This window comes from Hyperolius riggenbachi, chromosome 12 (assembly GCF_040937935.1).
Source record: "Hyperolius riggenbachi isolate aHypRig1 chromosome 12, aHypRig1.pri, whole genome shotgun sequence".
In the NCBI taxonomy this organism is placed as follows: Eukaryota; Metazoa; Chordata; class Amphibia; order Anura; family Hyperoliidae; genus Hyperolius; species Hyperolius riggenbachi.
The window spans coordinates 64442469-64462914 of record NC_090657.1 but is presented as its reverse complement, the minus strand read 5'-3'; the positions used below and the strand labels follow the sequence as shown (position 1 = coordinate 64462914).

The 20446-nt window shown below is 44.2% G+C and overlaps 1 protein-coding gene across 1 annotated transcript in view; it reads left to right on the top strand.

The window, feature by feature from the left end:
• The window catches only part of SNTA1 (syntrophin alpha 1), a 102272-nt gene extending 92505 nt beyond the window's left edge, over positions 1-9767 (top strand). Inside the window, exons 4-8 of the mRNA XM_068263274.1 lie at positions 599-785; positions 2062-2192; positions 6617-6813; positions 6928-7115; positions 9058-9767. Of these exons, the coding sequence (XP_068119375.1) occupies positions 599-785; positions 2062-2192; positions 6617-6813; positions 6928-7115; positions 9058-9150 (796 nt within the window). The 3' untranslated portion in view covers positions 9151-9767. The remainder of the gene's footprint in view (positions 1-598; positions 786-2061; positions 2193-6616; positions 6814-6927; positions 7116-9057) is intronic.
• Positions 9768-20446: the final 10679 nt, after the last annotated feature.

Genomic DNA, 20446 nt, shown 5'->3' with positions numbered 1-20446 from the left:
TGAGTTTTACTGTAGGAAAGTACAAAGGATCACTACTTATTTTTGCTATCAGCTTAACTAGGCAGAGTGTGGATTCTAAACAGCAACTGAGACTGATGCTGTTTTAAAAATTAAGCTGTTAAATTGAAAATAAATAGACTCATTTCTATGTTGCTAATGTTCTATTTGACATTGGTACTACACATTCTATATAATAAAACCCCTATGTCCCTGCGTACACCTGTCTCTGTGTAGCGTTGTCCGTGCTTTTTGCTACTGCGCATGTGCGCAGCACGGACCCAGCCTCACAGAGACCAGAGGACGGGGACAGGGAGCCGAGCGGGTGGCCGGGTGAGCATGCGGCCGGGCGTGCGGCGGGTTTGCGCACGGGCGGCGGGCGCGCGCGCCCAGAAACACAGGCCTAGAGCCCGCTTTTAAACGGGCGTAGGTCTACTAGTGGAATTAATAATTTCATAAGTTTATTTTCACTTCAGGTACACCTTAAGCAGGGGGCGGAGTTTGAAATGTAAATGAGGGCACAGATGTGGTAGGCCTGGAGCAGAACCTCCCTTGTCACTGGAGTTTCATTGACTGGCATTTTGTTTTTTTTATCCTGTAGGTATCTTGAAATTTGCTCAGCTGACGGCAGAGACGTTCTGTTCCTCCGAGCGAAAGATGCTGGGACAGCCCAATCATGGTTCAGTGCCATTCACGCTAATGTCAGCGCTCTGACGCCACGTGTCCGTGAGGATGTTAAGCAGATCCTGGGGAAGGAGGTCAAACACATGGGCTGGCTGACGGAACAGGTACGAGATGTCTTGTGGCCTTCCTTGCCATTTTATGAGGCCCGTGAGCACTTCATATGTGCATGATTGGAAGTGGTAAAGGAAGGGAAGAAAATAGAGCACCGACCTGTGCTGTGTACATGCACTGCAAACAGGAAGTTACAACATAGGGCACCCCAACGTTTGTACTGGTGCTTCCATGCAGATGGCAACTGTAGCCAGTGTATGAACGCACACAAAATATTTTGCCCTTTGTACCTTTCCCATTATAATTAGTTGTATACCATTAGAGGACCTGCTGCTGGGCTCTTTTACACTATATGCGATTTCAATGCGTTGTTTTTTTTTTTCTTTTTTACATGCGATTCTGATTTTTGATGTGATTTAAAAGAAAGTCCTGCAGGCTTCTTGGACACTGCAAATTTCAATTCCAATTTCCAATTCTGATTTGTATTCTGATTTGCGATTCTGATTTTCACTGGATGCTAGCAAAACAACTAGAAAAGCGCAGCATGCAGGATTTTCTTTAATCGTATCAAAAAATCGGAATCGCATTAAAATCTGAATTGCTTTCAGTGTAAAAGAGCCCTCAGGGCACTCAGTTATCGCGATATTGCACACCGTTACCATCGTGCACCTAATCAACTATGTCTGATGGAGATTTTAAGCATATATATGTATCAATCGGATATGCTTAAAATCTCCATCAGACATAGTTGATTAGGTGCACTCTGGCGTTTTTACAGCTCGAACGAGCATGAGTTTTGATAATTTTTTATCAAATCCGATAAAAATCGGTGCTGCAATATGTCCGCCCAATCAATAGTTCAATCGATTCTGGCAAAAATCGGTCAAATGTATCACATGTCCAATCAGCCTAATTTGCCATGGGATATCGATCGGAAAATTTAAAAGGAAATCCAATGGCAGCCTCCATATCCCTCTCACTTCAGCTGTGATTTTATGCTAGGTACCCTTGATGCAATTTTCTGACAGATTTACTGTCAGATCAATTTTCCGATTGATATCCCATGGAAGTAAACGGAAAATCTATGGGAAATTAGGCAGATTGGACATGTTGGAAATAATCGATCTGACAGTAAATCTGTCAGAATATTGCATCGTGTGTACCTAGCATGCCAAATACGTTTCAAGGGGTACTAGAGATGTTCTTCAGAATAGGCTCACAGCCTCTTCCATGTAGGGGTACATGCATGTAATGTTGAGAAACACTGCTCTACATCCACTGCACAAACCTCAATACTCATCACATGATTTCCCATCTGTTGGCTTCTAGTTGACACCGGAAGGGAAGCGGAACCTTTTGGCCATTCTAACAGAAAAAGATTTCCTGCTATACAACAGCCTTCCGCACACCAGAGAGGGGTTCAGCAAGCCAGCATTCTGCCACCCACTCATCGCCACCAGGTAAGGAGGAAATGCCATTTCTATCTGGATCAGCAGAGATCTGGCCACTCTCTAATACACACGTGCAGGGGTAAAGAATAGTAGCATCATCTCCTACCTACCAAAAAAGGCGGAGGTAGCCAGGAGGGGCTGGGCTTCAGCAAACAAGGGGGCGGGTAAATCTGTGTAGCGCTACTATGTTGTAAGCCCCACCTCATCCCTATCTCCTGTCTCGCTTCGTGAGGTAGATGGAGGGTGACAGCCCTATTGATGACAACTTCCGCTCTGGAATGGAGGGGCACTAGGCTGCAGGAACCGGATCTCTGCATCTGCACTAGAGTTCCTATTTGAGATCTGGTGTAAGCAGTTTCACCCAAAATGTGGTTTCTTGTTTAAAAATTCTGAACTCCTAAATGAGTTTCTGTATTTTTGTGTCTTGCTAATTAAAGGACATCTGAGGTGAAAATAATCTGATGAGATAAACAATTGTATCAACCCTCTTTCTCCTAAAAATGACGTTTTTAGATATCCCACAGTTTAATTTTAGATTTAAATCTAGTTTTTAAGTTTTTACTGTTTTATTGTCTCTGCTCAATGACCCCTTCATTGAAGTATGCCAAAGCTCAAATCTATGAACTATTGACCCTTTTTATACTGTATCTTTCCTGCTCTCAGAAGCCATTTACTGATAGGAAAGTGTTTTTTGGCTGTAACTACTTATCAGTAAGGGTTATGCTATATTCTGACCCAAACCCGACCCAGACAGAAACCGTCACTTGCGTACCTGATTAACTTTCAGGCAGAGAAAAAAAAAAAAAAATGAACACAGCATAGCCATTTGTGTGCTTGGCATTATACATACACATGTTTATCTCATTATGTCACATGTCGCCTTGGTTGTCCTTTAAATAAGTGAATACTAATCACACAAACACTTAGGTGCATAATCAGAATCCAGTTTATATCACCAAGCATAATCCAAACAAATATGACAATTTTACACAGAATTTGACCACGATTATGTACAACGTTCAGAGTGCAAACGTGCGTTGTCGGTTACAGCGTAGTGGGGGGCACCAGGACCACGTGGTAGTATATGCCTGCTCCCCCTGTTTCTCCAAACATTTTCAGCTCTGGTATCCTTTAAAGTGAACCCAAGATGAGAATGATATGAGGCTGCCATATTTATTTACTTTTAAACAATACCAGTTCTCTGGCAGCCCTGCTGATCTATTTGGCTGCAGCAGTGTCTGAATCACACCAGAAACAAGCATGTGGCTGATCTTGTCAGATCTGACAATGTCAGAAACTCCTGATCTGCTGCATGTTTGTTCAGGATCTATGGCTAAAAGTATTAGAGGCAGAGGATCAGCAGTATAGCCAGGTAACTGGCATTGCTTAAAAGGAAAAAAATGTCAGCCTTCTTTTTACTTTCACCTCGGGTTCAGTTTAAGACCGTAATCAGCTGCAAGACTTTGCAAAAGTTGTACATGCTCTATTGTGGCCAGATTTAAAAAAAAAAAAAAAAAAAAAGTCAGGCTGGGAAACTGTATTTTATTTTTCCTTGAGGGGCCCATAGACCGTAAATAAGCTTTTTGATAAAGTTTAAAGGGATTAGATACTTTCGGTTGTTCCTGTTACCGTCGGTGTCCCCATTGCAGAGACTATCACTCACTTCCTGAACCTGGGACCTATTTGTGATGCTAACTACTTTAGGACCTTAATTGAAATCTACACCCGTTTTTGATGGCTGCCTGGCTGCCAGGGCGTAGATTTCAGTACACTGACGCTGCACGTTCTCGCCGCTTTCGGCGCTCCCGAAGTTCTTGCCGCTGACTCCCCACAGCAGCTCACTCGCTCTGCCGTCTCTATAACGACAGAACCCTGTGAGCAGGTCAGGAGCTGATTTCATATCAACGTAAGCAGCTCCCATTGGCTTAAGTGAGCTGGTCAGGAGCCAATGAAAGCGGCTCCTGACCGGCTCACAGGAACTATGCCGTCATAGAGACGGCAGAGTGGGTGGCCCAGGTTCCCGACGTGCGGCGGTGATGGCAATTGCGGCAATTCGTCGCTTTTCTGCCGTTTCTTGTACCAGCGGCCTCTGGTCCTTAAGGGGGCAGAGACCGCTGGTACTTAAAGGAATACTTAAGTCTGATAAAAAAATGACTTTTACTCACCTGGGGCTCCCCTCAGCCCCCTGCAGCTGAACGGTGCCCTCGCCGTGTCCCTCCGATGCACCTGGTCTCGCCGGCGGCCACTTCCGGTTTGGCCGTCACCGACCGACAGGCTGGAAACACGGCTGATTATCCGCGTCCCCGGCCGCAATAGCGACCTCTATAATGCTATTGCGGCCGGGAACGCGGGTAATCAGCCGCGTTCCCAGCCTGTCGGCTGGTGACGGCCACACCGGAAATGGCCGCCGGCGAGACCAGCCGCATTGGAGGGACACGGCGAGGGCACCGTTCAGCTGCAGGGGGCTGAGGGGAGCCCCAGGTGAGTAAAAGTCATTTTTTTTATCAGACTTAAGTATTCCTTTAAGTGGTTAATATGAAACATGGTAGTAGGGGACAGAACCTGAAGTACAGCAAAATAAACTTGTTCGATATTCTGTTTCCAACACTACAAGTTTATTGCTGTCTGGACAGGAAGTGCGAACAAAAACATACAAATGGGTACTGGCAAAAAGAAAAAAAAAATCCAAATGAGTTTACCATTCACTACACTATTAAAAAGCTGCATTAAAAAATAATAATAATAATAATAATGACCCAGAAGTACCATCATAAACCCAAATTCAAGGTTAAGGCAGATAATTTTGGTACACGCTCTTCCCCACTCTGCACCTGACCTGGTCACCGCCCTAGGCATAAAGTTATGTCTATAGTAGCGCAGCAGTGTAATTTGTGGGCCGATTATCGCCAGAACCTGAATTATTTCTCTCTCCAAGTTGCTATAACTTGGAGGGGGAAGAGTAATTAACACCGCCTGGAATATGAGTGGCAGCATTGTCATTCAGCTCACTCTGCGCCAAAGTGACTGAGCAGTGATAATCCATGGGCTGCTGGCTGCCTATAGGTGGGTTATAAGGTCAAGACCTGCAGTGGAGCAGCTCTCTGTATAATGTGCAGCCAGCCCTCTGATATTCAAAGCTGCACTTGATGTCCTGTGTATACAGAAAGTTGACCATTGCCATTTTATATAATTATGCTGCCATCTAGTGGCCATATTTAGTAGTTATATTATGGATGTTGGGATAATTTTAGAGACTTAATTATTATTAGTATTTAGTATTTATACAGCGCCATCTTCCGCAGCGCTGTACAGAGTGTATATATAGTCTTGTCATTAACTGTCCCTCGGAGGAGCGCACAATCTAGTCCCTACCATAGTTATATGTCTATCGTTTAGTGTATGTATTGTAGTCTAGGGCCAATTTAGGGGGAAGCTAATTAATTTTATCTGTATGTTTTTGGGATGTGAGAGGAAACCGGAGTACCCGGAGGAAACTCACGGGGAGAACATACAAACTCCTTGCAGATGTTGACCTGGCTGGGATTCGAACCGGGGACCCAGCGCTGCAAGGCGAGAGCGCTAACCACTACGCCACCACGCTGCCCGCACGGTGGTGTAGTTAAACAGTAAAGGGGAATTTTCCCAGATTTTTTTTCCCTTCTACACAAGATAAATAAGCATATTTGACTTAGATATTTTATATTTATACCCATTTTCTGTAATTAAAAATAACCTTTTAATGATCTCAGCCAAATTCTGACTAGAAGTCCAGTGGACTCTCCAATTCTTTGTAATCCCTCCCTTCCCTGCTTCATTGTTCATTGTCTGCTAAGATGCAGCATCACTCATTGGGCTTGATTCACTAAACTGTGATAACGGATATCCGGTTGCGCACGTTACAAGGCGATTGCGCACGAAAAACGTTAAGCGTGTTATAATACGCTCAAACCGCTAGCGCGACTATGATATCCGTTATCACGGTTTAGTGAATCAAGCCCAATGAGTGATGCTGCATCCTGCTGAGTGTGGTTGCTCGGCTATGTGATAATTGAGTTTTAACTGATTTATACATTACATACATTGGTGTCTCTTTTCAAGGTGTGTCCAACTCAAAACCTTTTGGAGCTAGAGCCTTCTGTCATACTGCCCTTATCCTTTGGAACGCCTTGCCACACCCAATCAAGATGGCTCCAACCCTGGAGGCGTTTAAATCTAAACTGTAAAGCCACCTGTTTAGTTGCCAGACCACCACATGCTTATGGACAGTTGAGGAATCTGTGATTATCTTGCGTTGCCATCCCAACACAGAGTGAGGCTGTTTTGAAAAAAAAACACAGAAGATGATAGTTGAGCAAAGGTTCAGCTATAGATTTGTGTGACTTTATGCATGTAGGGTATGAGATGACCTTCTGTTTTGCTTTCTCTCCTCACAGGCTTGTACACTCTGGCCCTCCCAAGAGTTCACCCTTGTATGACACAGAGCTCGCCTTTGCCCTTCGGTCTGGTACCCAGAAGGGGGTGGAGACTCACTTGTTCAGTGTGGAGACCCCCAGAGAGCTGGCAGAATGGACACGGGCGTTAGTAGATGGATGCCACAGTGCTGCAGAGCTTATTCAGGAGGTGACCACAGGTGAGAGACCCTCTACTTTTATGCATTACTGAACCAGAACAAGTAACCTTGCGTTACCTTTAGAAGTAACGATGACCCTTGGTGTCCTCTGACTATGAATGTTTATCTACCCAGCATGCACATGGGGTGGGAAAGAGTGTGCGCTCTGCATACACATCGACAAAGGCTTCACACTGTTCACAGAGGAACCTGGACTCAACAGAATCGTTCACCTCCATAAATCATTTGAGAAACTCCGTATGTCTTCTGATGATGGGGCCAGGATGCTTTATCTGGACTTTGGGAACCCGGAGGGGGAACTGGTACGTACAACAGAGTGATGACTTACACAGTTGTTTGATAATTTACCAAACTATTACTGCATGTGTGAAAATCTCAGTAATGTGTGAGTAATCTCAGTGAATGCTCCTCCTAAATTTTTTTTTCTTACTGCATGAGGTAATTTACCTCACATTAAAGTTTTTTTTTTTTTTTTACCAAACAGATGTTAGTGAATTGGGCCCACACGCAAGATCATGTCACCCGATAGGGATCTGTACTTGATCCCTCGGGCGACATTGCAGGGCTGAGGCTGACAGATGCATCATTAGCCTGCAGTGAATGTCTGCAGGGCACCTGGCGTCCGCCAATGTCAGCAGTGCATCTGGCCTCTTAATTTCTGCAGGGCACTCAGCCTCAGTAAATGTCAGCAGAGAGTCTGGCCTCGGTAAATGTCTGCGGATTGCCTGGCCTCAGTAAATATCTGTGAATAGGCTGGCCTTGGTGAATATCTGCAGAGTGCTCTGCCTCAATGAACTTCTGCAGATCTCCCGGTCTCTATTAATGTATGCAAACCGCACGGCCTCAGTAAATGTCTGCAGCGCACCCGGCCTTTGCGAATGTATGCAGGTAGCTTGGCCTTGGCAAATGTCTACAGAGCGCCTGGCCTCAGTGAGTACAGAGCACTAACCTTGGGGAATGTCTGCATTGTCTGGCATTGGGGGAGTGGCTGCAGAACAACCAGCCTCGGTAAATGTCCGCAGAGTGCGTGGCCTCTGTAAATTTCTGAGGAGCTTCTGAGTGAAACTGAATCCAGGGTTCTAAGCTTAGAGGCTAGTGACGTGTGTGCCGCAATGGAGCGGGGAGGAGGGACGACACGCAGTTTGTGGTGGAGCTTTCGGTGGGCAAGATGAGGCAGAGGAGCAGTGCGCTCCTGGTTCGTCAGATCGTGTTACTAAAGATCCAGATAACTTGATGTGGGGGTGGGTCGGCGCTGGGTTGGTTGTTTGCAGTAAACCCTAAATTGTCACCCAAAGCAGTCCATATTGGCTGAGTTTCATCCGCCATCTGGAATCTTATTCAATGCCAAGCCGCTGCAGCTAAAGGTAATAACATTTTGGGATGCATTAAAAGGGAAATAAAAACTTGAGATGCTAGCATAATATTGCCCAGCTTAACTCTCTAGTAAGGCCACATCTGGAATATGGAATTCAGTTCTGGGCACCACATTACAGGAAGGCTATTGCAGTTTTAGAGCAGGTGCAGAGACGAGCAACAAAATTGATATGTGGGATGGAAGGTCTCACTTACCAAGAAAGGTTAGATAAACTGGGTTATTTAGTCTAGAGAAAAGACGCCTTAGAGGGGATCTAATTAACATGTATAAATACATCAGAGGGCAATATAAAAGCTTGGCAGATGAGCTTTTTGTCCCTAGGCCTTCACAAAGGACTAGAAGACCTGATCTGCGCATGGAGGAAAAATGTTTTAGACATTTATTTAGGAAAGGGTTCTTTACAGTCAGTGATAAAGATATGGAATGCATTTCCACTGGAAGTAGTTATGGCAAATTCTATATCTGTATTTAAAGGGGGCTTAGATGCTTTCCTTGTGTTGAAAGACATCCATGGCTACAATTACTAGGTAATGCCCAGTGGTGGTGATCCAGGGATTTTAACGGATTGCCATATGGAGTTGGGAAGGAATTTTTTTTCCCTTTTGGGGCTAATTGGACCATGCCTTGTAAGGGTTTTTTCGCCTTCCTCTGGATCAACAGGGATATGTGATTAACAGGGATATGTGAGGGAGCAGGCTGGTGTTTTACTTTGTTTTCTGGTTAAACTCGATAAACGTCTGTCCTTTTTTTTTTTTTTTTTTTTTTTTCTTTCAACCCAAATAACCATGTAACTATGTGCGTGTGGGTTAAGCTTTATAAAGGTACTATTACTATTGTTAATTTATTTTTTATTTTATTATACCCTTTAGCAATTGGATCTCCATTCTTGTCCCAAAACCATCGTCTTCATCATCCACTCGTTCCTGTCAGCCAAGGTGTCACGCCTGGGTCTCCTTCCCTAAGGAAGATGGCTGGAGATGGGTCATGGATAACCAATGCTAGCCATGCACAAATCAGCTCAGAAGAGCGTCTTGGGCTGAGTCCCTCTCCCAACAACAGTGCCTTATCTTCACTTTCATCTAGAATTGATATCTAGATATAAAGAGGGGACCGGCCGCGAGTTCCTTATTTGATCAAGAAGATTTTGGGTGCCTTCAGCTGTTTTTTCTTTCGACAAACTTTGTGGATGTAGCTGTATAGTAACAGTATTGGTTTCTAATCCAGATTCATAGTTCTATATATGACTTTTTAAATTTTGTGCATTATAATTATATATAAAAATTATATATATGTATATTCACAAGAAGAGTTTAGATAAGATATATTTCATTTTTATTAGAGTCGGAAAGATAAAAAAAGACAAAAAAGCAATTGACAAAATGGTTGTCTATTTTGTAATTCCACTGTGGTCAGCGGAACGGTCACGTGGTGTTGATGTGGCAGCTTTCTATTGGCTGGCGTATATCTGCTTGCCAGTTTCTAGTTGGCATCTGGGTAAAATAGGATCCTAGAGCCAGTTTAATGGCATTGCATTCTCATCAGCTCACATTTAATAAAGTGTGCCATTTTCTGGTGTTTCCTTGGTGTTGCTAGTTCTTGTGGAGCAACCCGTAAAGGACTGCTTCATATTTGAAAGTATTCATTCAAATTCTGTTTCCTTCTAGACAGATGACATAACCTACACCCTATGAAGTCTCTGAATTTTGTTTTTGGCATGCTACACTTATAGAGGTGCTATCCTCATTTAGTTGACTCCACTTGTTTATGACCAAATGTACTTTTGCATGCCAGATGTGTACTGTCAACCTCTGCTTCTTTCATCTATTGCATAGGCACGTTCGTAACTTCACGTATGGTATCTTAGCCTCTGCCGTCTTCTTCTTCTGCCCTCAATTTTCTAAGCAACAAGCATTTCTTCAAAGAATATGGTCTTCTCATTATGTGACCAAAATATCTGCGTTTTAATAACCGTATTAACTCTCCTAGTGAACACTCTGGTCTTATTTCTTTAAATATTGACTGGCAAGATCTTCTAGCAGTTCAGGGAACTCTCAGTAGCTTTCTCCAAACCCACAATTCAAAAACCTCAATTTTTCTATGCATGGCCTTATTTATAGTCCAACTTTCACAGCCATATGTGACTACTGGTAAAGACCATAGAGATGCCATACTGCTATGTTATTCACACGAGAAATAATTCACAGCCTAAACCTAGCAGGAATTCCATGGACTCCCAGTGATTTCCAAGAGAACCTTTCAGAAGTTGTTGATCATAATTTGAAAATTCACCAGTACACAGATTTAATAGTAATGCTTTACTTGTCAGGAAGAGCATTGTGTCCACTCTTTACTTTTTGTCTTCTCCTCAGTACAGAGTGTTACGGACATGCTCTACAATTATTTCACCTGGAAAGTTTGGTCTTGTTCTTTGGTGACAATCTAATATGAGTTCAGGTGTGACCTGACAACAGCATGGTCATCCACAAGGCAACCTAGGTAGGTGCCTGGGGCTTAGTGGGTGTAAAGGGGCCCACCTGCCCCCTTTTCTGACCCCTCTTTAACTCAGATTACCAAATGGTCCATTAAAGGGGAAACCACAGCTACTACTTTGCCTAGGACCCCATCTCTGGACCTGATAGTGGCTGCCTTTAATTCAACAGCTTGCTGATCCAAATAATATTTTTCCGACTCCTGTGGTAATGGGGAACTTTGCGCTCATCCTTCCCTCTCCAGTCTCCATAAAATACATACAAGCTACTTAGAAGAGAACCACGCAGTGTCTCTGTATTGGTCCCACTTTAGATTTCTGAAAGAATGTTCATGTTTCTTAATGTGTATAGCTTTGGATTTGAGACTTCCTTACCTGGCGCCTCAGTTCATTGCTGAAAGCTGAGGTTCACAAACCCGTCAAACAACAAAGGTATAATCAGGAATTAATGAATATAAATGTATGGTCCCAAATTGGGTTCCTATCTAACCTATCATCGGTTAGCTCAGTAAGCAGAGTGGCCAAAATGTCACCTTTTGGTGTAGCAAGGAATCTGCAGCTAAAATGCCTGCTAAAAAATGGTTGAAGGAGTCAATAGGAGGCTCTGTAGGTTGATATGCTGCTCGACCTACATCACCATACTTTTCAAACTACAGAGACTGAATTCTGAAAATATTGCAATTTGGAGCACTTGAAGTGCTGCAGGAAGGGACTGGCGTAAGGGATCCCTTTTTAGGCACTTCTAGGTGATTTGACATCAGTTAATGAGCTTCTACAGAGGTAAAAATACATACTGCCTGAGGTGGATCTTTAATTGACCATTTTGGTATCAGTGATAAGCCAAACGCCCTCCTAACTTGCAAAACTTCACTGATCCAAGGAGAGACTTATGTTTAGCCAAAAAACCTTTTGCTAATGGTTAACTAATAAACTGCCAGCTAATGGATCTGCAGCTATTAGCTTAATTTCTTGTGGAAATTTGCATTTTTAAATACTTTTTTTTCATAGGTCATCTGTGCTGAGTACGGAGGTCAGGCAGAGCATGAGCAGTCTGTGAGGGGCCTGTCAGTCTGACACAGAGAGGTGTATACAGACAATACAGCTAAAGGTTCCCATACACTTTCTTGATTTTTCCATCAGATTGGATCATTATGATAACATTTCCCAGAGGTCGATGCCGAAACGTGGTAACCCGATTGTAGTTTCAATCAATTTCCGGCCAGCAAGGTCTCACTCAAAAATGAGCGGTCCGCTGCACGGTGGTCATTTTGGGACAGCTGGCGGGCTCCCTTGTCCCAGGTCACCTACCTGTCCACTGACACGCGCTCCTCCTGTGTCCAATATTTTGCCGTGGGATGCCTGTGTCCTGTAGTCAGATTTTGATCAGTGAAGACTCTATCTGATGAATCTATTGGCCATCTATAAGTGTGTGGCAACTTTAAGATAGATCAGAGCTTGACTCCACCTCTGGGAGGCAACGGTCATACATAAGGGCCTCATAGTTTCCTGTTACAAAGCATGGACTTTTTCACACAAGTCTGTCGCAACATCTGCAAGGAGTTTGTATGTTCTCCCCGTGTCTGTATGGGTTTACTCTGGGCACTACGATTTCCTCCCACGTACCAAAAACATACAGATAAGTTAATTGGCTTCCTCCTGAAAATTTGGCCCTAGACTACGATACATACACTACATGATACATACATAGACATATGCCTATGGTAGGGACTAGTTTGTGAGCTCCTCCGAGGGACAGTTAGTGACAAGAATATATATACTCTGTAAAGCGCTGCAGAAGACGTCAGCACTATATAAATAGTAAATAATAATACAAGATGCAGGGAGTACACGACACAATGGAATCAAACTATACGGCCCATGAAAAATGAGCGACAGTCATAATCCTGGTGGACAGGTACTGACACATAAGGGGATCCTGAGTGATATTCAAGATGAAGAGTGACAGCAGTGCTGGTCCAAAAGCCACAAAGGTGCAGCTGAAAAACACTGCTTCCCCATCTTCCTGGAGAATGGCCACTTCTGCTATCCGTACAGCAGCCAGTGGGGACAGAACAGTGCAAGCCTCAATCTCCACCCACTCCTCTTTGTGATACCATCACTGCAGCCAGGCCAGGGCTGAGAAACTACTATGCTCCGCCCCTCCACTTCCCACTGCTATCATTGTTTGGATAGAACGCAGGGCCGGTTCTTCCAAGCAGCGATATGAAGTGTGCAGTTCTTCAGACTTCCAGGTTGGCGGCGCCCACGGCCCCTCTAATTATCACAGCCCTAAATAAGTGGTGCACTTCACTACATGGAAGAACAAGATCTGTTAAAAATAGGCCTAACTAAAAAAAACCAATACTATAGTTCACACTGTATACTTACCATAAACTCTATTAATGTTAAAATACAGTAAAAAGCAAATTAGGACAAAAGATAGACTTCACTCAATTTAACAGAGGTGTATTACTGTATAAAGACATGTAAAAGTAGATGTATGATTTCTGCAAGGCCAGGATTTTTTTTCTGGCTGCATAAGACTTCTGGTTAACCACTTCTGCCTTCAGTCGTTTTTCACCTTATGCATCCGAGCAATTTTCACCTCCCAATAATTTGCCAATAAGTTTATCACTACTTATCACAATGAATTGATATTGTTGTTTTTTCCGCCACTAATTGGGCTTTCTTTGGGTGGTACAGTTTGCTAAGAATTTTTTTTCTAAATGCATTTTAACGGGACTATTGAGAAAAGGAAAGAAAATCATAATTTCTCAGTTTTCGGCCATTATGACTTTAAAATAATACATGCTGCCGTACTTAAAACACACGTATTTTATTTGCCGATTTGTCCCGGTTATTACAATTTAAATTATGTCCCTATCACAATGTATGGCGCCAATATTTTATTTGGAAATAAAGGTGCATTTTTTTTTCAGTTTTGCGCCCATCGCTATTTACAAGCTTATACTAAAATAATAGTAATATTCCCTCTTCACATGCATATTAAAAAAAGTTCAGACCCTTAGGTAACTATTTATTTTTTTTAAATTGTAATTTTTTTATTTTTTTTATTTTTTTTAGTATTGTAAGCAAGCGCTCTCACTTCCAAGAAGTGAAGGGAGGATGGTATTTATTTTTTGTTCAGAAAGACCGCAGCTTCTTATAGTAGCTGTCGGGCTTTCTAACGGACTGAGATCAATGAATGCGTTCCCATTCATTGATCTCCGGGCTAACGGGCAGCGGCACGGGAGCCCGCGCGCAGCACAGCAGTAGCAGCCTTTTGGAAGTAACAGTAATGTCCAAAAGGCAAAAGTAGTTAATGGAGTTCTGAATAACGGGTTTTACTGTATTCTCATTGCCTGCTTTTAGAAGATCTGTTCACTTCAACATTTACAGTACTTACAGCTTCAGATCTAGACACCCAAGTTCTTAAAATTCAAACTGGGATATGAGTCTTTAGATATGTGTAATAGAACTTTTTTTTTTTAATGTATGTATAATCAAGTTTTAGTGTTTACAAATTGAAACCGTAAAATACCTGTTGCAACAATTCATAAATCTTCTTCATTTCCTTCTCTAAGACCTCTGCCTGCCTGCTCACTCTGAGGCAGTCTGAAACACTCCCACTTTAGTCATGCAGGCGGGGCAGGGATAATGATCGCTTTGTTAGCTATAACCACTCCTCCCTTTGGGCTGATGTGTAGCAGGGTAGGCGTGGCCTTACACTGAATGGGAAAGGAATTGAGCAGTAGAGTTGGGCAGCTGTTAATTACAGACGGCATGGAAAATTAATGGAAATGCATTTAAGGTGGCCATACACTTATAGATTTGCAGCAGATTCGACCATCAGATTTGACTTGACAGGCATCTGACAGAAATCTTATCTGATGTGTGCCACACACTAGGAACAGATTTCCAATAGATTTCAGAATGAACGGGTCGGCGGATCAGTCAAAACCAGCCTTATCAGTTTGACGACAGCTTGTAGTCACGTGCAACTGTCATCATAACAACCCTCCCCCCCCCCCCCCCCCCTCGGGCGTTTCAGACGACCTCGTAGTTTGAAAATCTCCGGCAGTGGTACGTGCCTTTAGACTTTTGTCAGTCAGATGCACTTCCTTTTGATTGTGACTTGCCCAGTTCTAAGCTGCATTAAATTTGCATGCAAGCTGAATTTATTTACATCTCACTGACTAGCTGAAGTGAGCAGGCAGCTGTAAGTGGATGGTGATCTGTGAATTGGTGCTGCAGATCTTTTCCTTTACTTTACAAAAACTACAACGGAGCAAAATGAAGAGGTGCTGTGCTGACAGCACGGAATAAGTGTCACCCATCGGATCATACTTTGTACACTGGTCTGGAGTCCATCTCCATCTTTATTCAGAATACACAGATGGATGGGAGCCTCCAGTAAGTCTGAACAGTAACCAGAGAGCGTCACTTTGTTTTACAGGAATCCTCCTGAAGAATTAAAGGGCTACTGAAGTACCCTGAAGTTTGCCATGTTTTTTTCCTTTTAAAGTGGACCTGAACTCTTGCACAGGACAGAAGGAAAACATAGAGAAATGCACCCTGTATGTATTTAGATAAGTTAGCCTGTCTGATTCCCCCCTCATCTGTGACTAATCACCACTGTAATTTGATCTCCTAGCTGTGTCAGCTCAGGAATCCCCACTGCCATGGCAGAGCAGATAACTTGTAAACACCAGATGTTAATTGTCTGCTTCCATGAGAGAATCTGATGAAAAATTTGTAGTGTTAATGGGCAGCTAAAGAAAAATACATGAAGCAAGAAACATGCTGATTATAAAAAAAAGTTCTACTTCTATATTGTCTGTAATGTAGAGTATGGTTGTTAGTCCAGGCGTGTAACAGTGCTGTGGTGGACAAGAGAGTAACATATCCATTGGTAGGCTGTTCCGATAGTATGATGACTTGCTCCTGAGGAAGGGACCTTTACCACGATACCAGTGGATCCTAGCGTTTGGTATGCTGGTCTCTTTTCCACCACAGCTGTTACACCCCTGGACTCTGTGTCACAGCAAAAACATTAGAATCGACATCTCTTTTTGATTCCATTTTTTTTCCCCTCTGTGTGTTTACCCCAAGTCATACATTTTGTCCCCCCAAGATTAGCTTAGTTCTCAGCTGGTGCATCACACATCACTAAATCTGCTTCTCTAAAGCTAAGTTCACTGTGGGGAGCTGCATTGTGTTCTCAGGAGCGCAAAGCAATGTAGGAGAAAAGTGACATTGCCCATTATGCAAGCATTATCACATACAATGAATGAAACGTATGCTTCACTGCCACTGTCTCCGCAGATGCACTCTGAACATCTTATAGACTTACAGTTGCAGTGCATTACTGCGTGTTAAAGCAAACCTGACACAAAAATAAACTTATGAGATGATGAATTGTATGTGTAGTACAGCTAAGAAATTGAACATTAGTAGCAAAGAGAATAGCAAAGAGAAGAGTCTTGTATTGTTTTCCGGTACAGGAAGAGTAATAAACCCCCCCCCCAAAAAAAAACAACAACCTCATCTATGTAAAAGAGCTTCTCTGAGCTATTCGATCCACTGAATGGAATACAGTTCTGAAGCAGTAAGGGCCCTTTCACATGGGCAGCTGACGAGCAGTGAAGTCACCATCCGTCAGCTGCTCCCTGCACTAGCCAGGCGCTTGTTAGCACCCGGTACTGGCACTGTACAGACGGCCCCCCCATGGAGTGAGATCTGAGCGCAGCCACACTCGGACTCAACATGTTGCATTTCTCCGCCACCCAGTAATGCCACTGCGTGTCAATGCTTGACACACGCGGTGTTACAAACACTACAATTCAGCTTTAAAGAGTAACTCCAACCTAGAATTGAACTTTATCCCAATCAGTAGCCGATGCCCCCTTTTACATGAGAAATATAATGATTTTCACAAACAGACCATCAGGGGGCGCTGTATGACTGATTTTGTGCTGAAACCCCTCCCACAAGAAGCTCTGAGTACCGCGGTACTCTGGGCAAACTGCCACAATGTAACAATGTTCACAGACAGGAATTAGCTGTTTACAGCTGTCTGTAACAGCCAAAACAGCTAGCAGCAGCTACATAACCTGCCCACAGTAAAAATGTCACCATGTGATACATGTCAGAATGTGAATCTGGGAGAGGAAAGATTTTACAATGGGCAGACACTGACTAAATCATTTATACATAATTATGGTAAAAAATAAAGCACTTTTTTTACTACATTATTTTCACTGGAGTTCCTCTTTAAATTGCACTGGTGGGCGGCAGACAGGAGACTGAACTGCTTGGCAAATGCCAAGCCAAGAAACAGTCAGAGACAGCTTGAGATTACTACAGCACAGTTCAAAGGGTCATTAATTCTGCTCGGTTTTATAGCTTAAAAGACAGTGTGGTTTTAAAATGTGACAGTATGATGCAATGTTATGGGGAAAAAAGGCTATATAACTGAAAATAAAAATGACATTTTTTTTCTTTACTACTAATGTTCTATTCATTATCTGTACTACACATGTAATTAATTATAATCATACTGTGTATATACTAGAGTATAAGTCTAGAAATGTAGATCTGATAAACTTCATAAAAGTATAGCGGTTGACTTATACACGGGTCACGGGCAACACTGACCACACTGAGTAATGTGCGATCTAATAGTGACATTCCCATTTGCAGCAATGGTACCCAGTGGTAAGTGACACACTTTGAGGAAAGGAAATACCAAGTAAACACGGGTCTGAAAGTCCTGGGCGACGCAATTAACAAAGGGACGGGCGATATACTGGGCTGCATAAAAGGGAGTGAATAATTGCTGCATTTGGGGGCCTGGAGGGGGTATTGGCTGCAGGTAAAGGACAGCAGGGGTTAATGGCTGCAATACTCTATGCAGTGCAGTCATTCACCCCTCCTGAGACCCAATTGCAGCCATTAACTTTGCTGGGTAGACTTATACTTGAGTCAATAAAAAAATTCCAGCTTAAAGCGGAATTAACCCTCCATTTCAACTTTGCTCTAAAACCTTATTTACAGCATATTATATGCAACCAGCATTTTCTTTTTACTAGACCAGCATTGGAAGCGTTAAACACAGAGGTTTAAAGTTCCTGGAGAGATATGCAGAAGTTCAGATAGATACATTTAACTAAATAGAATGTAACAAGTGAGAAATGTTACACACTCTTTGGCTGTCCTCCAGCTCCTCAGTCAGAGAGAGTGAGTCACATTCCACACTTAGATACATTTATGTAAACAAAATGTATCTATGTAAGCTTCGGATGCGTCTGCAGTTCTCTCCAGGAACTTTAACCACTTGCCGACTACCCCCACTGCACAGAGGCGGCCGGCAAGTGGATCCCGCAAGGACCGCCGCATGTACAATTGGCGGCGGTCCTTGTATGGGCATGGGCGGAGCGATCGCGTCATTCGTGACGCGTTCAGCCAACGGCGCCTGGCTCCGCCCCCCTCGCGCTGTAACGCGCCGACCGTTCGGAAGTGCCAGCGGGTTACTAGCACCCGGATTGCCGCATACAAAGTGTATAATACACTTTGTAATAAAGGTAGAAAACCGAGAGCCCAATATAGTGTAGCTTGTATTGGAGGAGTGCGAATGATAATGATGAAACGTAAGTATTGTACTTACAAACCAGGGTTACCTCCAAGTTAACCACTGAAAAGGCAGGTGGGGAGACCAAGCCTGTCCCCACTCAGGATTAAGACGTCGCTCTCTGTGGATAGAGGAGAAAAAGAGGGTGTACCACCCTTCCACCAAGGGTGGATTATTGATGTGTAGAGCTGTACAGAGGCGCCAGTAGGATAAAAGTCACTAAAACGTTTAAAACGTTCGGGATGCGGTGGTGGACCAGCCAACCCAAAACAGACACAGGTACTGTCGATTCAAGTAATAAATAATTTATTTATATACTCCAATCGACAGTACCTGTGTCTGTTTTGGGTTGGCTGGTCCACCACCGCATCCCGAACGTTTTAAACGTTTTAGTGACTTTTATCCTACTGGCGCCTCTGTACAGCTCTACACACTTTGTAATGTATACAAAGTGTATTATACAGGCTGCCTCCTGCCCTGGTGGTCCCAGTGTCCGAGGGACCACCAGGGCAGGCTGCAGCCACCCTAGTCTGCACCCAAGCACACTGATTCCCCCCCCCCTGATCGCCCACAGCACCCCTCAGACCCCCCCCCCCCCCACTGCCCACCCCCCAGACCACTGTTTGCACCCAGTCACCCCCCTAATCACCCATCAATCACTCCCTGTCACTATCTGTAAACGCTATTTTTTTTTTATTCCCTAAACTGCCCCCTGCTCCCTCCTGATCACCCCCCACCCCTCAGATTCTCCTCAGACCCCCCTCCCCCTGTGTACTGTATGCATCTATCCCCTTGATCACCCGTCAATCACCCATCAATCACCCCCTGTCACTGCCACCTATCAATCAGCCCCTAACCTGCCCCTTGCGGGCAATCTGATCACCCACCCACACCAATAGATCGCCCACAGATCCGACGTCAGATCACCTCCCAAGTGCAGTGTTTACATCTGTTCTGTACCCTAAACACCCACTTATTACCCATCCATCACCCCCTATCACCACCTGTCACTGTTACTCATCAGATCAGACCCTAATCTGCCCCTTGTGGGCACCCAATCACCCGCCTACACGCTCAGATTTCCCTCAGACCTCCCCTTATCAATTCGCCAGTGCATTATTTACATCTGTTCTTCCCTGTAATAACCCACTGATCACCTATCAATCACCCCCTGTCACTGCCACCCATCAATCACCCCCTGTCACTGCCACCCATCAATCAGCCCCTAACCTGCCCCTTGCGGGCAATCTGATCACCCACCCACACCAATAGATCTCCCGCAGATCCGACGTCAGATCACCTCCCAAGTGCAGTGTTTACATCTGTTCTCTCCTCTAAACACCCACTAATTACCCATCAATCACCCATCAATCACCCCCTATCACCACCTGTCACTGTTACCCATCAGATCAGACCCTAATCTGCCCCTTGCGGGCACCCAATCACCCGCCTACACGCTCAGATTGCCCTCAGACCCCCCCCTTATCAATTCGCCAGTGCATTATTTACATCTGTTTTTCCCTGTAATAACCCACTGATCACCTGTCAATCACCCATCAATCACCCCCTGTCACTGCCACCCATCAATCAGCCCCTAACCTGCCCCTTTGCTGGCAATCTGATCACCCACCCACACCATTAGATCGCCCGCAGATCCGACGTCAGATCCCCTCCCAAATGCATTGTTTACATCTGTTCTCTACCCTAAACACCCACTAATTACCCCCCTGTCACTGCTACCCATCAGATTAGACCCCTATCTGCCCCTAGGGCACTCAATCACCCGCCCACACCATCAGAACGCCCTCAGACCCCAGCCCTGATCACCTCGCCAGTGCATTGCTTGCATCTATTCCCCCCCTCTAATCACACCTTGAGATACCCATCAATCACCTCCTGTCACCCCCCTAGCACACCTACCCATCAGATCAGGCCCTAATTTGCCCCGTGTGGGCTCCTGATCACTCGGCCAAACCCTCAGATCCCCCTCAGACCCCCTTCCGATCACCTCCCCAGTGCATTGATTGCATCTATTTTCCCCTCTAACCACCCCCTGAGACACCCATCAATCACCTCCTGTCACCCCCCCCCCCTAGCACTCCTATCCATCAGATCAGGCCCAATACAACCTGTCATCTAA